At 40.1% G+C, this 18,348-nt stretch overlaps 1 protein-coding gene across 6 annotated transcripts in view; it reads right to left on the reverse strand.

Moving 5' to 3' along the window:
* Nucleotides 1-18,348, reverse strand: part of CARMIL1 (capping protein regulator and myosin 1 linker 1) — a 346,904-nt gene that overhangs the window by 15,646 nt on the left and 312,910 nt on the right. For all 6 annotated transcript variants that reach the window (XM_053602593.1, XM_053602591.1, XM_053602592.1 and 3 more), the window contains exons 32-34: nucleotides 12,482-12,594; nucleotides 5,611-6,043; nucleotides 6-87 (exon numbers count right to left, since the gene is read on the reverse strand). In XM_053602593.1, coding sequence (XP_053458568.1) covers nucleotides 6-87; nucleotides 5,611-6,043; nucleotides 12,482-12,594 — 628 coding nt within the window. The remainder of the gene's footprint in view (nucleotides 1-5; nucleotides 88-5,610; nucleotides 6,044-12,481; nucleotides 12,595-18,348) is intronic.

The following is an 18,348-nucleotide window of genomic DNA, read 5'->3' on the forward strand; positions in this document are numbered from 1 at the left end:
CTTACCTGCCCCACCTCCATCCAGCCGTTCCATGCTGCTCAAGGTTGGGCTGGAAGAATCCTGGGATATGGCATCATTCCCAAGCTTCTAAGAAATTCATGCATCAACACCCAAAAAAGAACACATTTATTTAATGTATAAGGAAAAAAGCAAAGTAGATAATAAATGACAACAAATAATAGCTCCTTGCTTGACCACTGTTACCGTGACCATGCCTGACCTATCTGTCTCTGCAGGCGCTCCTGCTCTGCCAAAGCCATGACAAACACATCCTATTTTGTGTTATAATCAGGCTCTGGGGTCCAAAGACTGACCAGTTTCTCAGAAAGCCCCCCACAGATAAGAGATGCAGGGGCCAGGGAAGTCAGTGGGTTTTCTTGTTTTTCTTACTGAACACTGAACTGGCTCTGTAGCCCATGGAGCTTTACGCTCTAGAAATTTACAGAGCTCACTCCAGGTTTGTTTTCCACAATTCTAATTTGAAAAGCAGCAGAAAGCTGGGCGGCGCCTGTGACTCAGTGGGTAGGGTGCTGGCCCTAAATACTGAGGGTGGAGGGTTCAAACCTGGCCCCGGCCAAACTGGGCAAAAGAAAAATAGACCGGGATTGTGGTGGGTGCCCGTAGTCCCAGCTACTCGGGAGGCTGAGGCAAGAGAAGCACCTAAGCCCAGGAGTTGGAGGTTGCTGTGAGCTGTGTGACGCCACGGCACTCTACTGAGGGCGATAAAATAAGAATCTGTCTCTACAAAAAAAAAAAAGAAAGAAAGAAAAGCAGAAGAAAGCTTTCTAATTTCAATATACAATTAGAGGTAAAAGGGGGTCGGAAGCAGGCAAGGTCTTCCTTGCCACTGAAGCAGAACCATAGGATGCAGATCTATTTTTTCAGAAGGCAAATACAGACGAATGGGCTTGAGTTAATTAAAAAAAAAAAACAAAACCAATCTGAGGTTGGGTGTGGTGGCTCACGCCTGTAATCCTAGCACTCTGAGAGGCTGAGGCAAGTCGACTGCCTGACCTCAGGAACTTGAGAATAGCCTGAGTACGAGTGAGACCTTGTCTCTATGAAAAACAGAAAAATTAGCTGGGTGTTATAGTGGGTGCCTGTAGACCCAGCTACTTGGGAGGCTGAGGCAAAGAGGATTGCTTAAGCCCAAGAGTTTGAGGTTGCTGTGAGCTACAATGTCCCAGCACTCTATCCAGGATGACAGAGTGAGACTCTGTCTCAAAAAAAAAAAAGAAGGAAAGAAAATCTGCATGTGGGAGAATTAGCGATGGTAAAGATAGGAAAAGTGAAAAACTACTGTCTCAGGGTAGGAGTGGTAAGTGGTAAAGCCAGGATCAGCTTCTCCCTCCCAGAAAGTCCACATAAGAGTGAGACATTTAGACACAAAAAAGAAAGAAACAGCAAAGTCCAGTGTTTGCTTAATAATCCTGTTGACAAAGATGATCTCCATCTATTTTTTTCGTCTAAAAACTAGAAGAGGTGGACAGAAGCCCTGGAGGCAGAATGATTCCTGAGGCAGCCTGACCTTCAGCCTGTTTGTTCCTGCTCATCTCACACTTTTGACAACCCTAAAAAGCAAGTATATATCTACAGCTAATTCTTAAACTGTTTCTGATGATATATGAAGGGTTATTCGAAATACAAGTGAGATCAGCCTCATTCCCTGCATTTCCATCCCTCTTCCTGGGCCACATGCCCCTCAGGAGAGATGGCTGTATCAGAAGGCAGCCCCTACATAACAGGAAAGCCGAGGAATTTCTCAGCCAGACTACCAGAGCTTTCACTAGTGGAGGACGCTGAGCAGGTCTCTGAGAAGAAATGTAACACAAAGACCGCAGCTAACATGGGCACATTATTTGGTGTCATTATGGAAAAGTGATCCCAAGGAAAAGAAGATCCATGCCAGCCTTCTATACCCAGGACAAGTATCTGCAGGGCAGGGCTGGGCCATGAAGTCCTATCTGGGACCTCCCCCTTTCAGGCCCTTCAATGTGCAGGGCGGGCACCCAACAGTGAGGGCCTCCTGCAATTTTGTACCCTGGCCACCTCATTTTCCTACATCTGAAAAATAATACTGGGGTTGCTTTTTGTTTTTCCTCCCAGGTCTTCTGAAGTAGTTATAAATCCCCAAAATGACTATATGTTCCATGTAGTATAAAATGTAAAATACCTGCTATCTTTGTGATCAGGCAGTTGATTTGGGGGCTCTCAGAAGAAAAGGTATGAACTCTAAACATTCATTACCTGTTACTGTCTTTTGTTAATAAGTGATAAATAACATATGTTCATACGTACTATTCTTTTTCTTTAAATACATTATCTTAAACACCAATAATGCAAGGAGACTACTCAGAGGAGGGTGAAGAGATCATATATTATTTTATCAACAGTATATTGACCACTGATATTTACACTGCTATCTTTATAAAGAATACTCATGGTACTTTAGAGAAAATATCCTAAAGTTAATTTTTTAAAACTATCTTTTATTATTTTATTATTCTGATAGAAAACCCTTGACTGGTCTGAATTTAAATACTCAAGATTTTTAATAATGTTTAATGTTAAACATGTCTATAATGCCTATAATCTTAGCCCTTTGGGAGACCAACCAGGAAGGACCACTTGAGGACAGGAGTTTAAGACCAACCTGGGAAACACAGTGAGACCTCGTCACTACATACAATTTTTTTTTTTTTAATTTAGCAGGGTATGGTGATGCACACCTGTATTCCTAGCTACTTGGGAGGCTGAGCCAGGAGGAGCCCTTGAGCCCAGGAATTTGAGGTTGCAGTTAGCCGTGATTTGGCTACTGCACTTTAGCTTAGATGACAGAGGGAGACTGTGTTTTTAGAAAGAAAATTTAAATAAATAGACACTAGATGGCGCTAAGAGATCATTAGTATTACACAAGCCTTGAACAATCAATACTATACGGATCTTGTCATTTTGAGCTAATCTATGTATCAAATCCAAAGTACATAAGTAAAATACTTTAGTATTTCTTATCTTTCCACCAAAAAGAAGCTTTCACCACTGGAAACAACGATAAAATAAATAGCACATTAGTGAAAATAGCACATTCACTGTTATAAATTTACAAAATAGATTAAACACTTTCTTGAACATCTAACTCATTAACAATGTGGTTGTAGTATCAGAATTCAAACCGATGAAGGCCTCATCATGCCTTCTTTATCAAATCAGCAGACTATAGATGTACGGTCTCTTCCAACTGTTCTCCAGTGGTTCATGAGTGAATTGCGGGTAATTTGTAATCAGAGAATTGGTAGGTAATGTTGGTGTTGATAAGGGTACTTTGGTGAACAGTTGTAAAATTATGTGGAATGGAGGATTTAATATACCAAGAACAATAATCAGTTGTTTAGAAATAATAGGCATGTAGTTTAGCATTTATTTCCTGAAAATCATGGGTTCATGGTATGCACAGGTTTACACGATACTTCAAATAAAATAGACATTAAATTTTCCTTTCTTTAGAGAACCAGCTGTGTTAAAATAAAAGCTCAGGATAATGCATAGAAAGCAAAACCTGAGTTAAACATGGTAATATCCATCTTAGTGATCATAAAAACAATTCTTTAAGTAGCTAGAAGAGAAAATAGAAGGAAAGAAAAAAAGGCAACCTTATACTTTAAAAGGAGGTTCAAAGAATGAATAATGGGCCAGGCACAGTAGCTTGCACCTGTAATCTTAGCACTTTGGGAGGTTGGGGCAGGAGGATTACTTGAGGCCAGGAGTTTGACACTTGCCTGAGCAAGAGCGTGACACTTGTCTATATAAAAAAACAGAAAGACTGGGCATGGTGGCTCATGCCTATAGTCCCAGTTACTTGAGAGAGTGAGGCTGAAGAATTGCTTGAGCCCAGGAGCTTGAGGTTGCAATGAGCTATGATGCTATCACTGTTCTCTAGCCCAGGAGACAGAGCAAGACTCTGTCTCAAAAAAACAAATAAAGACAAATCACAAAACAAACAAACAAACAAACAAAAACCCCACTACATTACATCAGATTTGGGGGGAATCTCAGCAATTTTTAAACTACACAGTTTTTCTTTGTAGCAAAGATAATATACATCAATGGTCAACTATCCAATTAATTCTAACAGAATACCTTGACCTTTTTCTCTTTCAGCAAGAATTTTTAGGATGGGAAAAGGAAATAACTGCAAAATACATTCTGCCTTTATATAACCATAATCTGGTTTGGGTCTTTCACTTTGCCTCTGTCAGTACTCCATTTGGATTCAGCTGACTCAGTCTCCCCCCGAGATGTGAGCAGATGTTTGCCCAGAACAGTTCCCACAGCTGGCATGACAGGCACAGGTGGGAGAAGGTGCCTCTTCAAAGCCAATAGCTTCTCTTCACAGGCTGTGCCATACAAGGGAATGACCCTGGGGCCAAAGTAACAACGTGGCCATGCCTTCATGGTCTGTGCTCCAGGTTCTTTAGGGAGAAGTATTTTGTTTTTGGATTTGTATGTAACTAACAGGCTATTCTTTGTTCCTTGTTCCTCTCTTGCCCATAAAAACTGCATGAAGGCAAAAACTCAAAATAGGATAATAAAGTCAAAACAAATCGACCCTTATCTCGTGAAGATAGAGAGTAGACTGTGTAATAAGGAGTGCAAAGTGAGAACTAGGGTAAGGCCCAAACCCTGCCAAGGAGTGGGCACGACTAAAATGATGATAACAATCAGCCACTGTTCCCTCCTTTGGTTAATAATACTTAGCCACTGTCTTCTATTTGCTTCCAACTGGTGGTTATAAAGATTCTTAACTTTTTCCACACAGCTGGTAGTTATAAAGATTCTTAACTTTTCTCTGTAGATAACATCACCACTTGGAACCCTAAAGGTAGTTTCTAAGATGTCTTCTAGGCCCTGCATTCCAGTTGTTTGGCGAACCCACCCAGAACAGCAGCCCATACCAAGAAATCAACTCAACTGGAATCATGTCCCCAGGAGCTGAAGAAAAACAAGAAGATGTTTTCCAGACTCCTAAATTTTGCCCCAAACTTAGCCAATTAGCAAACCTCTGTATCAATTCCCTGCCTGTCGAACTATCCTTAAAAACCCTGTGTCCCCAATCTCAGAGAGACAGATTTAAGAAATTTCTCCTGTTTCCCTACTTAGTGCTATGCAGAATAAACTCTTTCTCTGCTATAAACCTTGCTATCTCTAGATACTGGCTTTCTCTTGGCTGTGGGCAGATGAATGAACGTGGCTGGGAGGCAACAACTGGTGGTTACCAGAAACTTGGAAGGGTAGGAGAGAGCAGGGGATGAAAGGGTTGATTTCTGAGTACAAAAACACATTTTTATAGAATAATTAAGACCTGATGTTTGATGTATCAGTAGATCATACATTAATAATAATCTATTGCATATTTTGAAATAGAAGAGAATTATTCAAATATTCCCAGCATAAAGAAAAGTTAAATGTTTAAGATCATTACCTTAGCCCAATGATCCTGATTTGATCATTATATATTATATGAATATATCAAAATATCCCATGTACCCTAAAAATAAAATATGTGCATGTATCATGTATCAAATAAATACATAGACAAAGGCCCACTCTTACCTTCTGTGTCCAGGCGGCTCTCTTCTCTTGTTTGGCCTTCATCTCCGCCAGCATCCCGCTGCCCATCACCTGCACCCCATACCTCCGCCCACCCTGCGGGCTGCTCTTGCTGTCACTCCGGTCCATCTTCCCCATTTCTTCCCCATGACTGTCTTCAAAGGAGTCCGGTGTTTTTATCTCCTCTATCCGTTCAGAACTGCCATTGTGCTCAGCTGCTTTGGGGTCCTTCCTGGGAATGTCCACAGCTGGACTTCTGACTGACCCTTTTGGGGAGGAGGGTTCTTCTGTCATCAAGACTGTTGGTGGCCGCTCAGATTTAGACCGGGATTTGATTAAATTGAGAAAGCCACTACTTTTCCGAGAATCTCTCTTTTTCTTTTCATCTCCTCCTTCACTAAGCTCATGGAAATCTGAGCCTTTTGTTGACCATTTCCTGCATTTCAAACCAAAACATAGATCCTGTGGGTTTTATTGTACATAAGTTTCAGCAGGACTCAGTCAAAATATAAATATGGGGAGACTGCTGCATATAGAGAAACATTTGAAGCATTTAAAAATGTTGATTGGAGTTACTGCATTTAGGAAATATTTTTTAGAGACAGAGTCTCACTTTGTCGCCCTTGGTAGAGTGGCGTGGCATCACAGCGCACAGCAACCTCCAACTGTTGTGCTTAGGCGATTCTCTTGCCTCAGCTTCCCAAGTAGCTGGGACTACAGGTACAACGCCCAGCTATTTTTTGTTGCAGTTTGGCTTGGGCCGGGTTTGAACCCACCACCCTCACTATATGGGGCCGGTGCCCTACTTACTGAGCCACAGGTGCTGCTCCAGAAATGTGGAATCTTACCACCATATCCATGGATGAGAAAACTGATGCATACACATTAAGAATGAGAATGTGAAGGTGTCAGTGGTAGGACTGGAAAGAGAGGTTAGGTTTTTTTTTTTATATTTAAATGAGGTAGTCAAGGGCCTTTCTGTGTAAGAACTTCCAACAAAGCTGGCTTCACTAGAGACAGGTGGGGGACTACCTTATTTAATTTAGACAACACTGGAAAGAGCCCCATTGCCCCAGAATAGCCTAACGATCCTTCCATAATTATTAGATAACATCTGAAATAACACCCTTCCTGCTCAATCCACTTGCTTTAATGTAGAATAACTAAAAAAGGCAGAGAGGGAGCTTCTGGAGATAGTTTTCAGAAAGAGAATGTTCTAAACTTAGGAAATGGAAGGGGAGAAAAAGTAAATAAAATGAGCCAAAAATAGGCAGTATCACAGACAACCGCCTCTTATTTAAAACCATTTAAAGCCATTTAGCTCCCTTGAATCTCCATTAAAATAACAGCAAAATATTAAAAAAAAAAAAAAAAAACCCAAACATAAACCCCACAGAGGAAGAAAGGCAAAACCAACAGACTTTGGAAGCCAAAATATAGAAATTATGAATGACAATTGACTTAAGAGATCTAACAAAAGTGAACCTTAAGCTGATAGTAGGAAAGGCCAAGAAGTAAGCAGATTTATACTGGCTCCAGAATGAGGAGCAGCAGGCACTCCTGGAAGTGGAGAAGGAGCTTAAGAAAGGAAGACTCTTTTCTCTGTGAAGCCCATTCACCAAATCATTAGATTCTCTTCTCAAATCACAGAGCCCATGATGCCTACCTATCCCACCCCAATCTGAGCTGAGTGTAGGAAGTATAACAAGGGAGGTGCAAGAAAGCCTACATAGTGAACATGGATATCCCCAGCCCTCTCCTCTCACTGTGGATGGTAGAATCAGGAAGGCAAGTTTACACTTGCCAGGAGATCAGAACATAAAAAGAATTCAGATGTAAAGATTGTGAGAGTCAGAGAGACCCCATCCCCTCAAATGGTCCAGGAAGACCACCCTACATTGAAGCACACCAGTTGACAACAAGCCCTACCCACAAATTTCCAAGAAGCTCATTTGTGGCCCACTCCAGAAGGTAGGGTAAGGGAATACAAAAATAAGAAAACAAGAGAGTTGGGTGCACTAGCTCACACCTAGAATCCTAGCACTTTGGGAGGATGAGCTGGGTAGATTGCATGAGCTCAGGAGTTTGAGGCCACCCTGAACAAGACCCCATCTTTACTAAAAATAGAAAAACTAGCCAGACATTGGGGCAGGCACCTGTGGTCCCAGCTACTTGACAGGCTGAGGCAACAGGATTGCTTGAGCCCCAGAGTTTGAGGTTGCTCTGAGCTAAAATGCCATGGCACTCTACCCAGGGTGACCCAGTGAGACTCTATCTCAAGAAAAAAAAAAAAAAAAAAGAAAGAAATAAAAGAAGAGAGAGAAAAACGGTAAGAGATAGTAGATTAATAGAGGAAATATACAATTTGAATAATGAAAGTTTAGAATAGGAGTGCAGAGAAAAAGAGAAGAAATTATGACAGAAATAATTCAAGAAAACTTCCAAAACCAACGGACATGAATTTTCAGATTGAAAAATGGCTATGAATGCCCAGCAAATAAGTTTGAAAGAATAAAAATTTAAAAAAACCCACTCCAGAGCACATCATCATAAAATTTTAGAACACTGAAATCACAGAGATATCCTACCTGCTTCCAGGGAATAGGAAACAAAAACAAACTGCAAATAGTGCATCAAGACCCAAAGAGACATTGGGTTCTCATAGCAATACTAGAAAATAACAGAGCAAAGGTTTAAAAATTCTAAGGTAAAACAGATTCTGATCTACAATTCTGTATCTAGTGACACTGTTAATCAAGACAAAAGATATACAAGTTATAGAAACTCACATCCCACACTCCCCTTCTTAGGAAGCAACCCAAAGAGATAACTTTACCACCAAATAAAGGCATAAACTCAGACACAGGGCAATGGAAATAGGAAAGTGACACAGGAATGAGATAAAGGGATCCCCCAGCAGATTATGAGGAAGATCCCAAAAGGCAGCAGTGGGATAGGCTAGAGGTCAGACGGGAGTTGGTCAGGTACTGATGAGAGAGGCACACAAGAAGATAAAACCGAGAACATTGGAACACACTGAGAGAAGATTTCCATCATTACTGTAGGGGATAAGGCAGTTATGATAGGAAGGTGGAAAACTAAGCAAATGAAAACGGGGACAATTATTAACACCAGGGAAAATAAAAAGCTGTAGGAAAGAGGAAAGAGAATGCAATTATGTTGTACTAACTCAGCTGTGAATATTACATGGTCAGAATGAAGCAAACATGAAATACTAATCTAACCAGTAGCTATGGTCTCCACCAAAACTCATGTTGAAGCTTGGCAGTATTGAGAAATAGTGCCTTTTAAAAGGTGATTAGGTCATTAAAACAGATTAATGAGACTGGGCTAGTTCTCATGGGAATGGGTTAATTTTCAGGAGAGTTGATTCGCTATAAAGTGGGTCAACTTCCCTTGTCCCCGCTCTTATCGCCTCTTCTCTTTTTGCAGGCACTTGCTTCCCCTTCCTCTTTTCTGACATGTTATGGTGTAGGAAGGGGCCCTCACCAGAAGCCAACCAGAGGCAGCTGTTCATCTAGAGCTGTTTCCAGCCTCCAGAACTAAGAGCTAAATAAACTTATCCCCTTTACAAATTACCCAATCACAGGTATTCTGTTATAACAACAGAAAATGGATCAAGACATCAACAATTATGATAAAATTAAATAAAGAAGATGGGGAGAGGAAAAGAGAGAGAATGAATGTGTGGTGTGTGGTGGAAAGAGAATGTCTATGAGCTATATAGGTTGAATATTCCTAATCTGAAAATCCAAAATCTAAAGTGCTCCAAAGTCTGAGACTTTTATGTGACAATACAATGCTCAAAGGAAATGCTCATTGGAGAATTTTGGATTTCAGATTTTCAGATTAGGGAAGCTGAAACAGTAAGTATAATGCAAATATTTCAAAATCCCCCCCTCCCCCGCCCCGGCTAAGTCTATAACCTGAAACACTTCTGGCCATTTTTTTTTTTTTTTTTGTAGAGACAGAGTCTCACTTTATGGCCCTCGGTAGAGTGCCGTGGCATCACACAGCTCACAGCAACCTCCAACTCCTGGGCTTAAGCGATTCTCTTGCCTCAGCCTCCCGAGCAGCTGGGACTACAGGCGCCCGCCACAACGCCCAGCTATTTTTTGGTTGCAGTTTGGCCGGGGCCGGGTTTGAACCCGCCACCCTCGGTATATGGGGCCAGCGCCTTACCAGCTGAGCCACAGGCGCCGCCCTTCTGGCCATCATTTAAAATTGAAAATCAGAAAAGGAAGGAAAGGAGGGAGGAAGAAAAGGAAGGAAGTTATTAAGGAAAATGGAAGCAAAATTAACAACTGAATAAATAAAAATTAGCTGCCTCTAAGGACCAGGGAGTAGGGACAGAAACAAGAGACTTTTTAAAAAATCTTGTAGAATATTTGAACCTTATGAGTATGTATAATTTTGATTTTTGAAGTTTCTTCTTACTGTGTCATGATTTCACCTATGCCTTGTCCTTTATCTCAGCTTGACAGCATTCTATTTTTTATAACAAAATGAAAAAAAAATCACAAGTGTTATTAGATTTCCATTGTTATTTGATGCATCTGGCGCTACTTGTGCACTTGAACATGTACAGACTCCTGCTGGAGCAACAATATCTTGGTAGAAAATGAATTTTATACCTTATACAATTTACCCAACTTTCATTCAGAGCCTATTAAAGAAGAAAGTAGCATTAGCAGGAGAGGAAATCACAATGGGGGAGGTATACTAATACACACAGTCCAGATCAAATGCTCATGAACTTCCCCATTAACTATAAATTTCTAAAGTTTAAGAGCCTACAGTGGTTGAATGTAGAGTATATGGGAACAGGTCAAGATTGTCCTTGATTCACTCAACCTTCTGTGACTGGGGTGTGTTAGACACTGAAGTTATAATGAAAAATAAGAATGAGGTATTGCTCTTGAGGAACAGTACTCTCTCTGGGAAAAAAAGACTTCAAAGCAGGGCGGCGCCTGTGGCTCAGTGAGCGGGGCGCCAGCCCCATATACCGAGGGTGGCGGGTTCAAGCCCAGCCCCAGCCAAACTGCAACAAAAATAAAAAATAGCCGGGCGTTGTGGCGGGCGCCTGTAGTCCCAGCTACTCGGGAGGCTGAGGCAGGAGAATCGCCTAAGCCCAGGAGTTGGAGGTTGCTGTGAGCTGTGTGACGCCACGGCACTCTACCGAGGGCAATAAAGTGAAACTCTGTCTCTACAAAAAAAAAAAAAAGACTTCAAAGCAAATCATCAAAAGGGACTTTCCCAGTTTTCTCTGTTTATGTTGGTATTACTCGAATCTTTTACATTGAAAATACATGGTGGCTCAGTGAGTAGGGCGCCGGCCCCATATGCCGAGGGTGGCGGGTTCAAACACAGCCTGGGCCAAACTGTAACAAAAAAATAGCCGGGCGTTGTGGCGGGTGCCTGTAGACCCAGCTGCTGGGGAGGCTGAGGCAAGAGAATCGCCTAAGCCCAAGAGTTAGAGGTTGCTGTGAGCCGTGTGACGCCACGGCACTCTACCCAAGGGCGGTATGGTGAGACTCTGTCTCTACAAAAAAAAAGAAAAGAAAATACATTTATCTATTCCTTATGCTGTAAAATAAAAATTAAAAATCAAACAAAGTCTCAAAGGATTATGTGTGCTCTAACAGATGTGTGCAGAGAATGGAAAAAAAAAGTATTAAGTCATCAGTAGAGAAACAGCAATTAATTTGGGGCAAAGGAGAAGTAAAAAGAAAGTTTCAATGAATAAATGGCATGTAGGTTGAAAGACAGAATAGAATTTTGCCAAGTATAGTATGCTAAGCTTCAAGGTCAGTGTCACAGAAGACAAATAATTGGGTCCTAAAGCTTATAAGATTCAGTAAGTTACACTATTAAGGATATAAAAATTTAACTTACTTCCACCTCACCATCCTGCTGAGGCAAGATAAGGCACATCAATCTACAGAATGGACTAGCTCCTTCCCTTCCTGTGCCCCGCCTGCTGCCCTTGCCTTATCAGTATGGTTTAAATTCATTCTTGTATTAGATATCTCAAGGTGAATAATACTTCATAGACACAAATCCATGTCAAGAGTGTATTTTGGGATGGATCTGAATTCAGTTAGGGATTAAATAACTTTGTACAAATCATGCTTAAAGACTGGAGTGTTTCAAGTGAAACAACTATTAACAAAAGTGCCACTGAACTGTCTTTTACAGAACCTCTTAGTAATAAGAAAATGTAGAAAGAATTCTTTAGAGGCTAACTCTGAAGGCTCTTCACTAATTCTGCTATCATTCTGACACTGTTCAATCATGCCACTTAGCAGTGACTTAGTCCCCCCCTGAAATTTATGAATTTATGAACAAGGAGAACTTCAACATGAATAATTCCAGCATATTAATGATCACTGCCGTGTAATGCCACTATCCAGATGAATGCCATAAAGGCCTAAACAAATAATTTGGGTGGCATATTTGTGGTCTGGTTTAGAACAGCATAATAGCTCTCAAACAAGAGCATATCTCAGCATAACCTGGAGGGCTTATTTAAATACAGATTGCTAGGTCCCATCTCCATAGGTATTGATTCACTAGGTCTAGGGGAGGACCTTGAGAATTTACATTTCTAACATGTTCCCAGGTGACACTGGTATTGCTGGGCCAGAGACGGTATTTTTCAAACCATCAGAACAGTAAAATCCATATATAAAATGAGACTTAGTATAGGAAGTTTGTGTGCAATTTAAAATAGTTTAACATAGTAAACTGCCCAAGAACTTTATGTCCACCCTGTATATTAAGTTTAGTTGCAACTGTTAGTAATTTAAATGTGAGTTAAATAGCATTATTAGTGAAATGACTCTGGACTCACTTGGAATCCATTTTGGTCACTTTCTTGGTGAAAAACTCATCCACACCTTCGTCCACTCTCCCCATAAGACCGTTCTGTTCACCATCTTGGGACACTATGTTGGCAGCATAGACCTGCAAATCAAATAGACAATAATATTCATTCACATTCACCTTATTTCAACAAACATTTATTATTCTATTAGCCATTGTGAGAAAGGCCATGGGAAGGAAAAGACTACTAAAATAGAAACACACATAATCTACTGGAATAGAAGCCCTGTGTACAATCATAATATCAACAGGAAGAAAAAAAAAATAATGAAGCAGGCCTGGTAAACACAATGCATGGTGGAGGAGTCACACTGACTGATGTACCAGAAAAAGCCAGTACCTGCAAAGCAAGGCATGTGCTAAGGAAAAAGGGAATGCATGGAATAAGGAAACACACACTGAGTTCTGAGAGTGGTGGTCACACGCCTGAGGTGTGTGGGTGGGACTGACCACTAAGGATGGAACCTGGTAGACACTCATGGTACTAATAGAGGCTTCCTTAGTGGCCACTTTAAACCCTCTCCCCTGCCTCCTTTCCTTCTGAATGGAAGAGTCTTGATTCCTAGGAGCCAAATACTATAATCACTTCCTTGCCTGTGACTGCTCAGGCACTGATGTGGGACACACTTCTTATCAATGAAATGCAAGGAGAAATTTGTCTGGAGGTTCACGGACAGGTTTTCCTAAGAGGAGAGAGAATGTATTTTTCTACAAGATTATGTGAGGAAATATGTGATGTCTGAGTTGCAGCAGCCACCTGGAGTTCACAAAGGAGGGAGGCCAGAGGACGAAAGGCCACATGCTCAGAGGACAAAACAGAAGAAAGCATTTGGATGCTTGTGCTGTGCTTCTAAATAAAATGGTCCTGAATCCTGAGACCTCTGAATTTTTTGTTAAGTGAGAAAATAAATATTTCTTATTGTTGAAGTCACTTTTAGTTAATGATCTTATAACCCCCAGTTGAATACTTCTCAAATAATAATACAAAAACCTATAATGAACAGCCTTGAACTTTATGCTGGAGAGTATGGTGTTGACTTCACAGGTGATAGGAAGCTATACAGAATCATCATGGCCCATCTGCATTCTGGGGGGATAATTCTGGGCCAGTGTGAAGAGACAGAACTTGGAGGGAGGAAAACCTGTTCAGGAGCTCAGATCAAAGATTCTTATAATAATCTAACTTAATCTAATCTGGAAGTAACAAGGGAGTAATGAAGAAGTAGAGAAATAAGAAAGGAAAGAAGGGCGGTGCCTGTGGCTCAAGGAGTAGGGTGCCAGCTCCATATACCGGAGGCGGTGGGTTCAAAAACAAAAAAAGAAAAGAGTTGCCCAAGAGAAGGCTGGGTAAATGGGAGCATGTTCTAGGAATCACTTGGGGAAGAACATGACTAGTGTCATTTTCTCAGGTGTTTGAGCTATTGCGGGAAATACAGAGGCAGGTATCCAGGAGGCAATGGAAAACACAGGTGTCAAGACAGAAGCTGATGAGAAGCAATAAGGAAATTATTTACCAGTTTAGCATTTCCATTTGAATGGACGACTCCTATTGAGCTTAGTCAGATGCTTGATTTGTGTCTGTTGGTATATTAAATTAATATTTCATATATAGATAGGCTGCAGGCCATGGAGAAATAACAGGCATCTTGCCTATGTTATTAGGTACAAGGACAAATTCTCATGTGGCTGGGGTATCTGGTTTAGATGTCTTGCCATAGAAGGAGGAGAAAGTTATTTTCTGTAACCATGATACGCAAATCTCAAGGTGCCTAAAGGGAATTTGGCTTATATCTGCATGGGAATTGTTTAAAGAAAAGACCATTTTCCTTTAAGCAATTATCCACCTCATTCATCAGGAAACTCCTATTATGAATGAACTGCATATTTGAGTTCATGTTTGTAGTAATAACATGCTGAAAAGTATGCACAATGTACAAAGAACCATATGACATGTGAAGAATAAAAACACTTATACCTCTCATCCGAATGATGCTTTATATTGGAACAAGGTTTTCCTATACACTGTAATTGAGCAGAGAGAGGATCACCGAAGTTCTGTAACTTGCTTATGAGAAGAAGGAAAGCTCATTGAAGAACTTTCATTTTGATTACAAAAGACAAAGTAGCAGAGCTCTTGCTTATATTGTATTCTCATTTTTCCTTTTGGAAAAAAACAGAGAACAGAACCCCTATAGTAATAACAGCCCCCTAAGTTAATACAGTGCTTGATAGTTTACCTGTGTTTTACACATTATTATTTTGCCCTCACATTTACCCTTTGAACAGAAAAGGAAAGATGGTTTTATCTTCTTTTTGACTAGTTGCAGATCAAACAGGGGCTCAGAGTATGTGAGGTGCCCACCCAGGTCCCCTGACTGGTGGATGAGGAAGGATGTGACCCCCTCCCCCCCAGGACATATAGTGCTAACATGGGGCTTCCTTCCAGCCCCTTAAATGACTCCCCTTTCTATTTTGAGGGAAAACATTAAGTTTTACTTGTATAAAGTAAATTTTCCCCTCAGGAAAAATTTCATTTTTCCTGCTTTGAAACAGAATTCATAGCTGGCAGAAAAGGTTCTCTGGGGATATGAGGAACATCAATGGGTTGCAGAGATGGAAGCGCAGAGCTGAACAAAGCAGTCTGCTCTCCTGCACAACAGGCTAGCTTTTAGGGCTGGACTGCTCCTTAGAGATCCCCCAGTCCAACTCTGTCATTTTAGAGACAAAGAGACTGAGAGTGGACATGTTGAGAGAAGTCCACTATCAATGGGAGATCTCCAGTGAGACAGTTTAAAATATATCTGTTAAAATAGAAGCAGGGGGTGGAGTCAGCCTATATAAGGAAAGCAGTAGAAATTCTCAAGATTGAAATGATATGTAGTTTGTAGAAGAGTTCAAGGCCAAACATGCATGCCATTTTAGCTCCTTTTCAAACAAAAGGAAAGGAAAGGACATCCTTTCTTTCTGATACAGATATCAGAAGTTCTCAGCATCTCATTTGCTTTTGGTCTTTTGTCAAGGAGAATACATTTCAGACTAAAAAGGGTAGCAGTGCTGTTGGAAAAGGGAGAGCAGAAACCCCAGCCCTGAGCTAGTGGCCAGAACCCAGTGCGTTTGCACTCAGAGAAAGGCTTTTTTTTAGAAATGCAATCAGGAATTCCTGTTGTTGACATTTAACAAAGAAAGAAGACTTTGCACCTCTGGTGTGTAAATAAGAGTTAAAAGGATAATTTGTGAATGCTTAGAAAATAAGCCAGTGATTGTGAGGACCAAAAACAATTCAGACCACCCTCTGTTTTCCCTCTGCCAGGATTATTAAAGTGAATACACCAGGGAAACAGCAAGCGGTGCACCTGGATTTTCACAAGGCAGCTGCCAAAACTCTATGTCTTCATAGGCCTGATGGAGAGAGACGGCAGCAACAAGGACAATTAGGTATATTAATAACTCTTTGCACAAATATACCCAAAGATTGCTAATTAGTGAAGCGAAGAATCACGAAATCTCATGTGCATATATTAGACAGCAAAAAAAAAAAAAAAAAAGAAAATTAATGAGCTAAGTAATCAGGAAATGAAGAACCCAAAGGAAGTAAAATGAAAACAGTAATAAGAAACAAAAATAATGAGACAAAACTAATGCACTTGACAGAATTGATAAAAGCTGATTCTTGGAAAAAGACTAACAAACAAGATAACCACAAAATTGACTAAGAAAAAATGCATTAAAATATATTGAAAGGAAACAAAAGGGACATAGCTATAGATATAGGAGAGATTAAAACATCATAAAAGAATTCTATAAACAATGAACAATTAAATTAAGTGGACAATAGCCTAGAAAAATACAAATTATCAAAATGGTCTCAAGAAAAATTAGGAAACCTGAATAGATGATAAAATAAAGCAAATCCCTAGTAAAATACCTACACATAAGCATTGTATACATATAGCACACAGACCACATTTTGGGCCCAGATGGCTCCCAGGAGAGGCAAAGATAATCTCTATTATATGCAAACTGTTCCAGAGACTAGGAAAGGAAAAAGAGCATCCCAACCAATATTATCAAGATAGTATAACTTTGAAACCCAAACTAGATAGATGTTCTACACAAGAAAATGAATGAAAAATAATGTCTCTCTCATTTGTTCACATAGTTGCAAAAATTCTAATAAAATATTAGCAAAGTCTGGCAGTATATTAAAACAAAGCAAAAATATCATAAGAGTGCTATACCATTAGAAAATATGTCAATACAATTCACCAAAATAGCAGATTAAAAGAGAAAAATTATCAATCTCAACAAATACCTAAATAAAATAAAATATAACCATTCACTGAAAAAAATGAGCAAAATAGAAGAAAAATTTCTCAACTGAATAAGTACCAGGAGAAACTGCTATATGCTTATCCAGTGTCCATTCTCTCTGTTTGCTCAGTAACACAGCCCTGACTTACTTGGAATATCAATATGACCAACAGACCACTTATCTTCCTAGATTCTCTGTAGCTAGGGTGGAAATATAGTTCATTTCTGTCCATTGAGATGTAACTGGATATATACTAGGGACTCTGAGTTAAGTTCAGATTCCCCCCTTTTCCTCCATCAAAACTATGCTTATAAAAACAGATTACAGGCCTTGCCTGATAATAAGACCAATACCAGTCACCTGAAAGATCTGGCCATTAAAAAGATGATGGTTACCTGTGGTTGAATAAAGAGAAGTATGGTATTTAAAAAGAGGGAAGTGATATGGCCAATCCTACTAAAGTACGGTACTCTATTTTGTCTTGGGTGTCACACTGTAACATATTCAGAGCAGAGTAAAAAGACCTGTAAATGGATTCCAGACAGTTTTATCATATGATGAATACTTGAAAGAGCTGAGGGAAATTTAGATTTGACTCAACAAATATTGGTACTGTGTAAGTCTACTCAGTAGAAGAGACTTAAACAACATGTGCCACTCCAGATGATGAATGTTGGTACAAGATGGGTAAGTTAAAATTGTAAAGATTGTTAGCAACACAAAAAATAACTTGCTAATAATTAGAGCTTTCATAATATAAAATGGTGGCTTCACTGAAAGAGGTCATTATAGATGGGATGGCCAAGTGATGGCTGTGTGGGAGTTTTTAAACACTTACTTCATGAGGGATCAGACAAGATGACTTCAAAAATCTCTTCCAGCCCTTATGGATATTGTGATTCAAAACACAGCAGAAAATCTATTATGCAGGATTTACATAATTTTTTTAATGGCACTAATAATATTTTTTATTCATTTATTTTTAGGAGATGGAGGTCTCACTATGTTGCCAAGGCTGGCTTCAAACTCCTGGCTCAAGTGTTTGTTCTGTGTCAGCTCCTAAATTGGGACTACAGGCATGTGACACTATGCTTGGTTTAGCTGATTTTACTTAGAGGTGGTTTGTTTCATCAGGGGGCCAAGTAGTGTGGGTCTATACCAAGTACACAGGGCAAACTGACACTGACATATTGTGCAAAGTGAAGCCACTGCACGGTACAATAATTCAGAGAATGACCACAGGCAAATCAGTTATCTGCCCTGAGCTTCATATTCCCTTGAACAGTGAGTAGATAATCTTTAAAATTCTTTCCCCTGGGAGATGATTCTAGATAGTGGCAGAGTCAGGACTACATCCCAGTCCAGTGTGTTTTCCACTCTTCTATATAAAATTTTTAATACATTTTCCTTAAGGGAATACTTTTCACCTATAGCTATAATAGAAGCAATAGTTAAGTGGTAGTGGATATGTATAAAGCTGAAATCAGCAACCCTCCATCACTATTAGGTGCCATGGGTAGAAT

The sequence above is a fragment of the Nycticebus coucang genome, chromosome 9, assembly GCF_027406575.1.
Source record: "Nycticebus coucang isolate mNycCou1 chromosome 9, mNycCou1.pri, whole genome shotgun sequence".
NCBI lineage: Eukaryota > Metazoa > Chordata > Mammalia > Primates > Lorisidae > Nycticebus > Nycticebus coucang.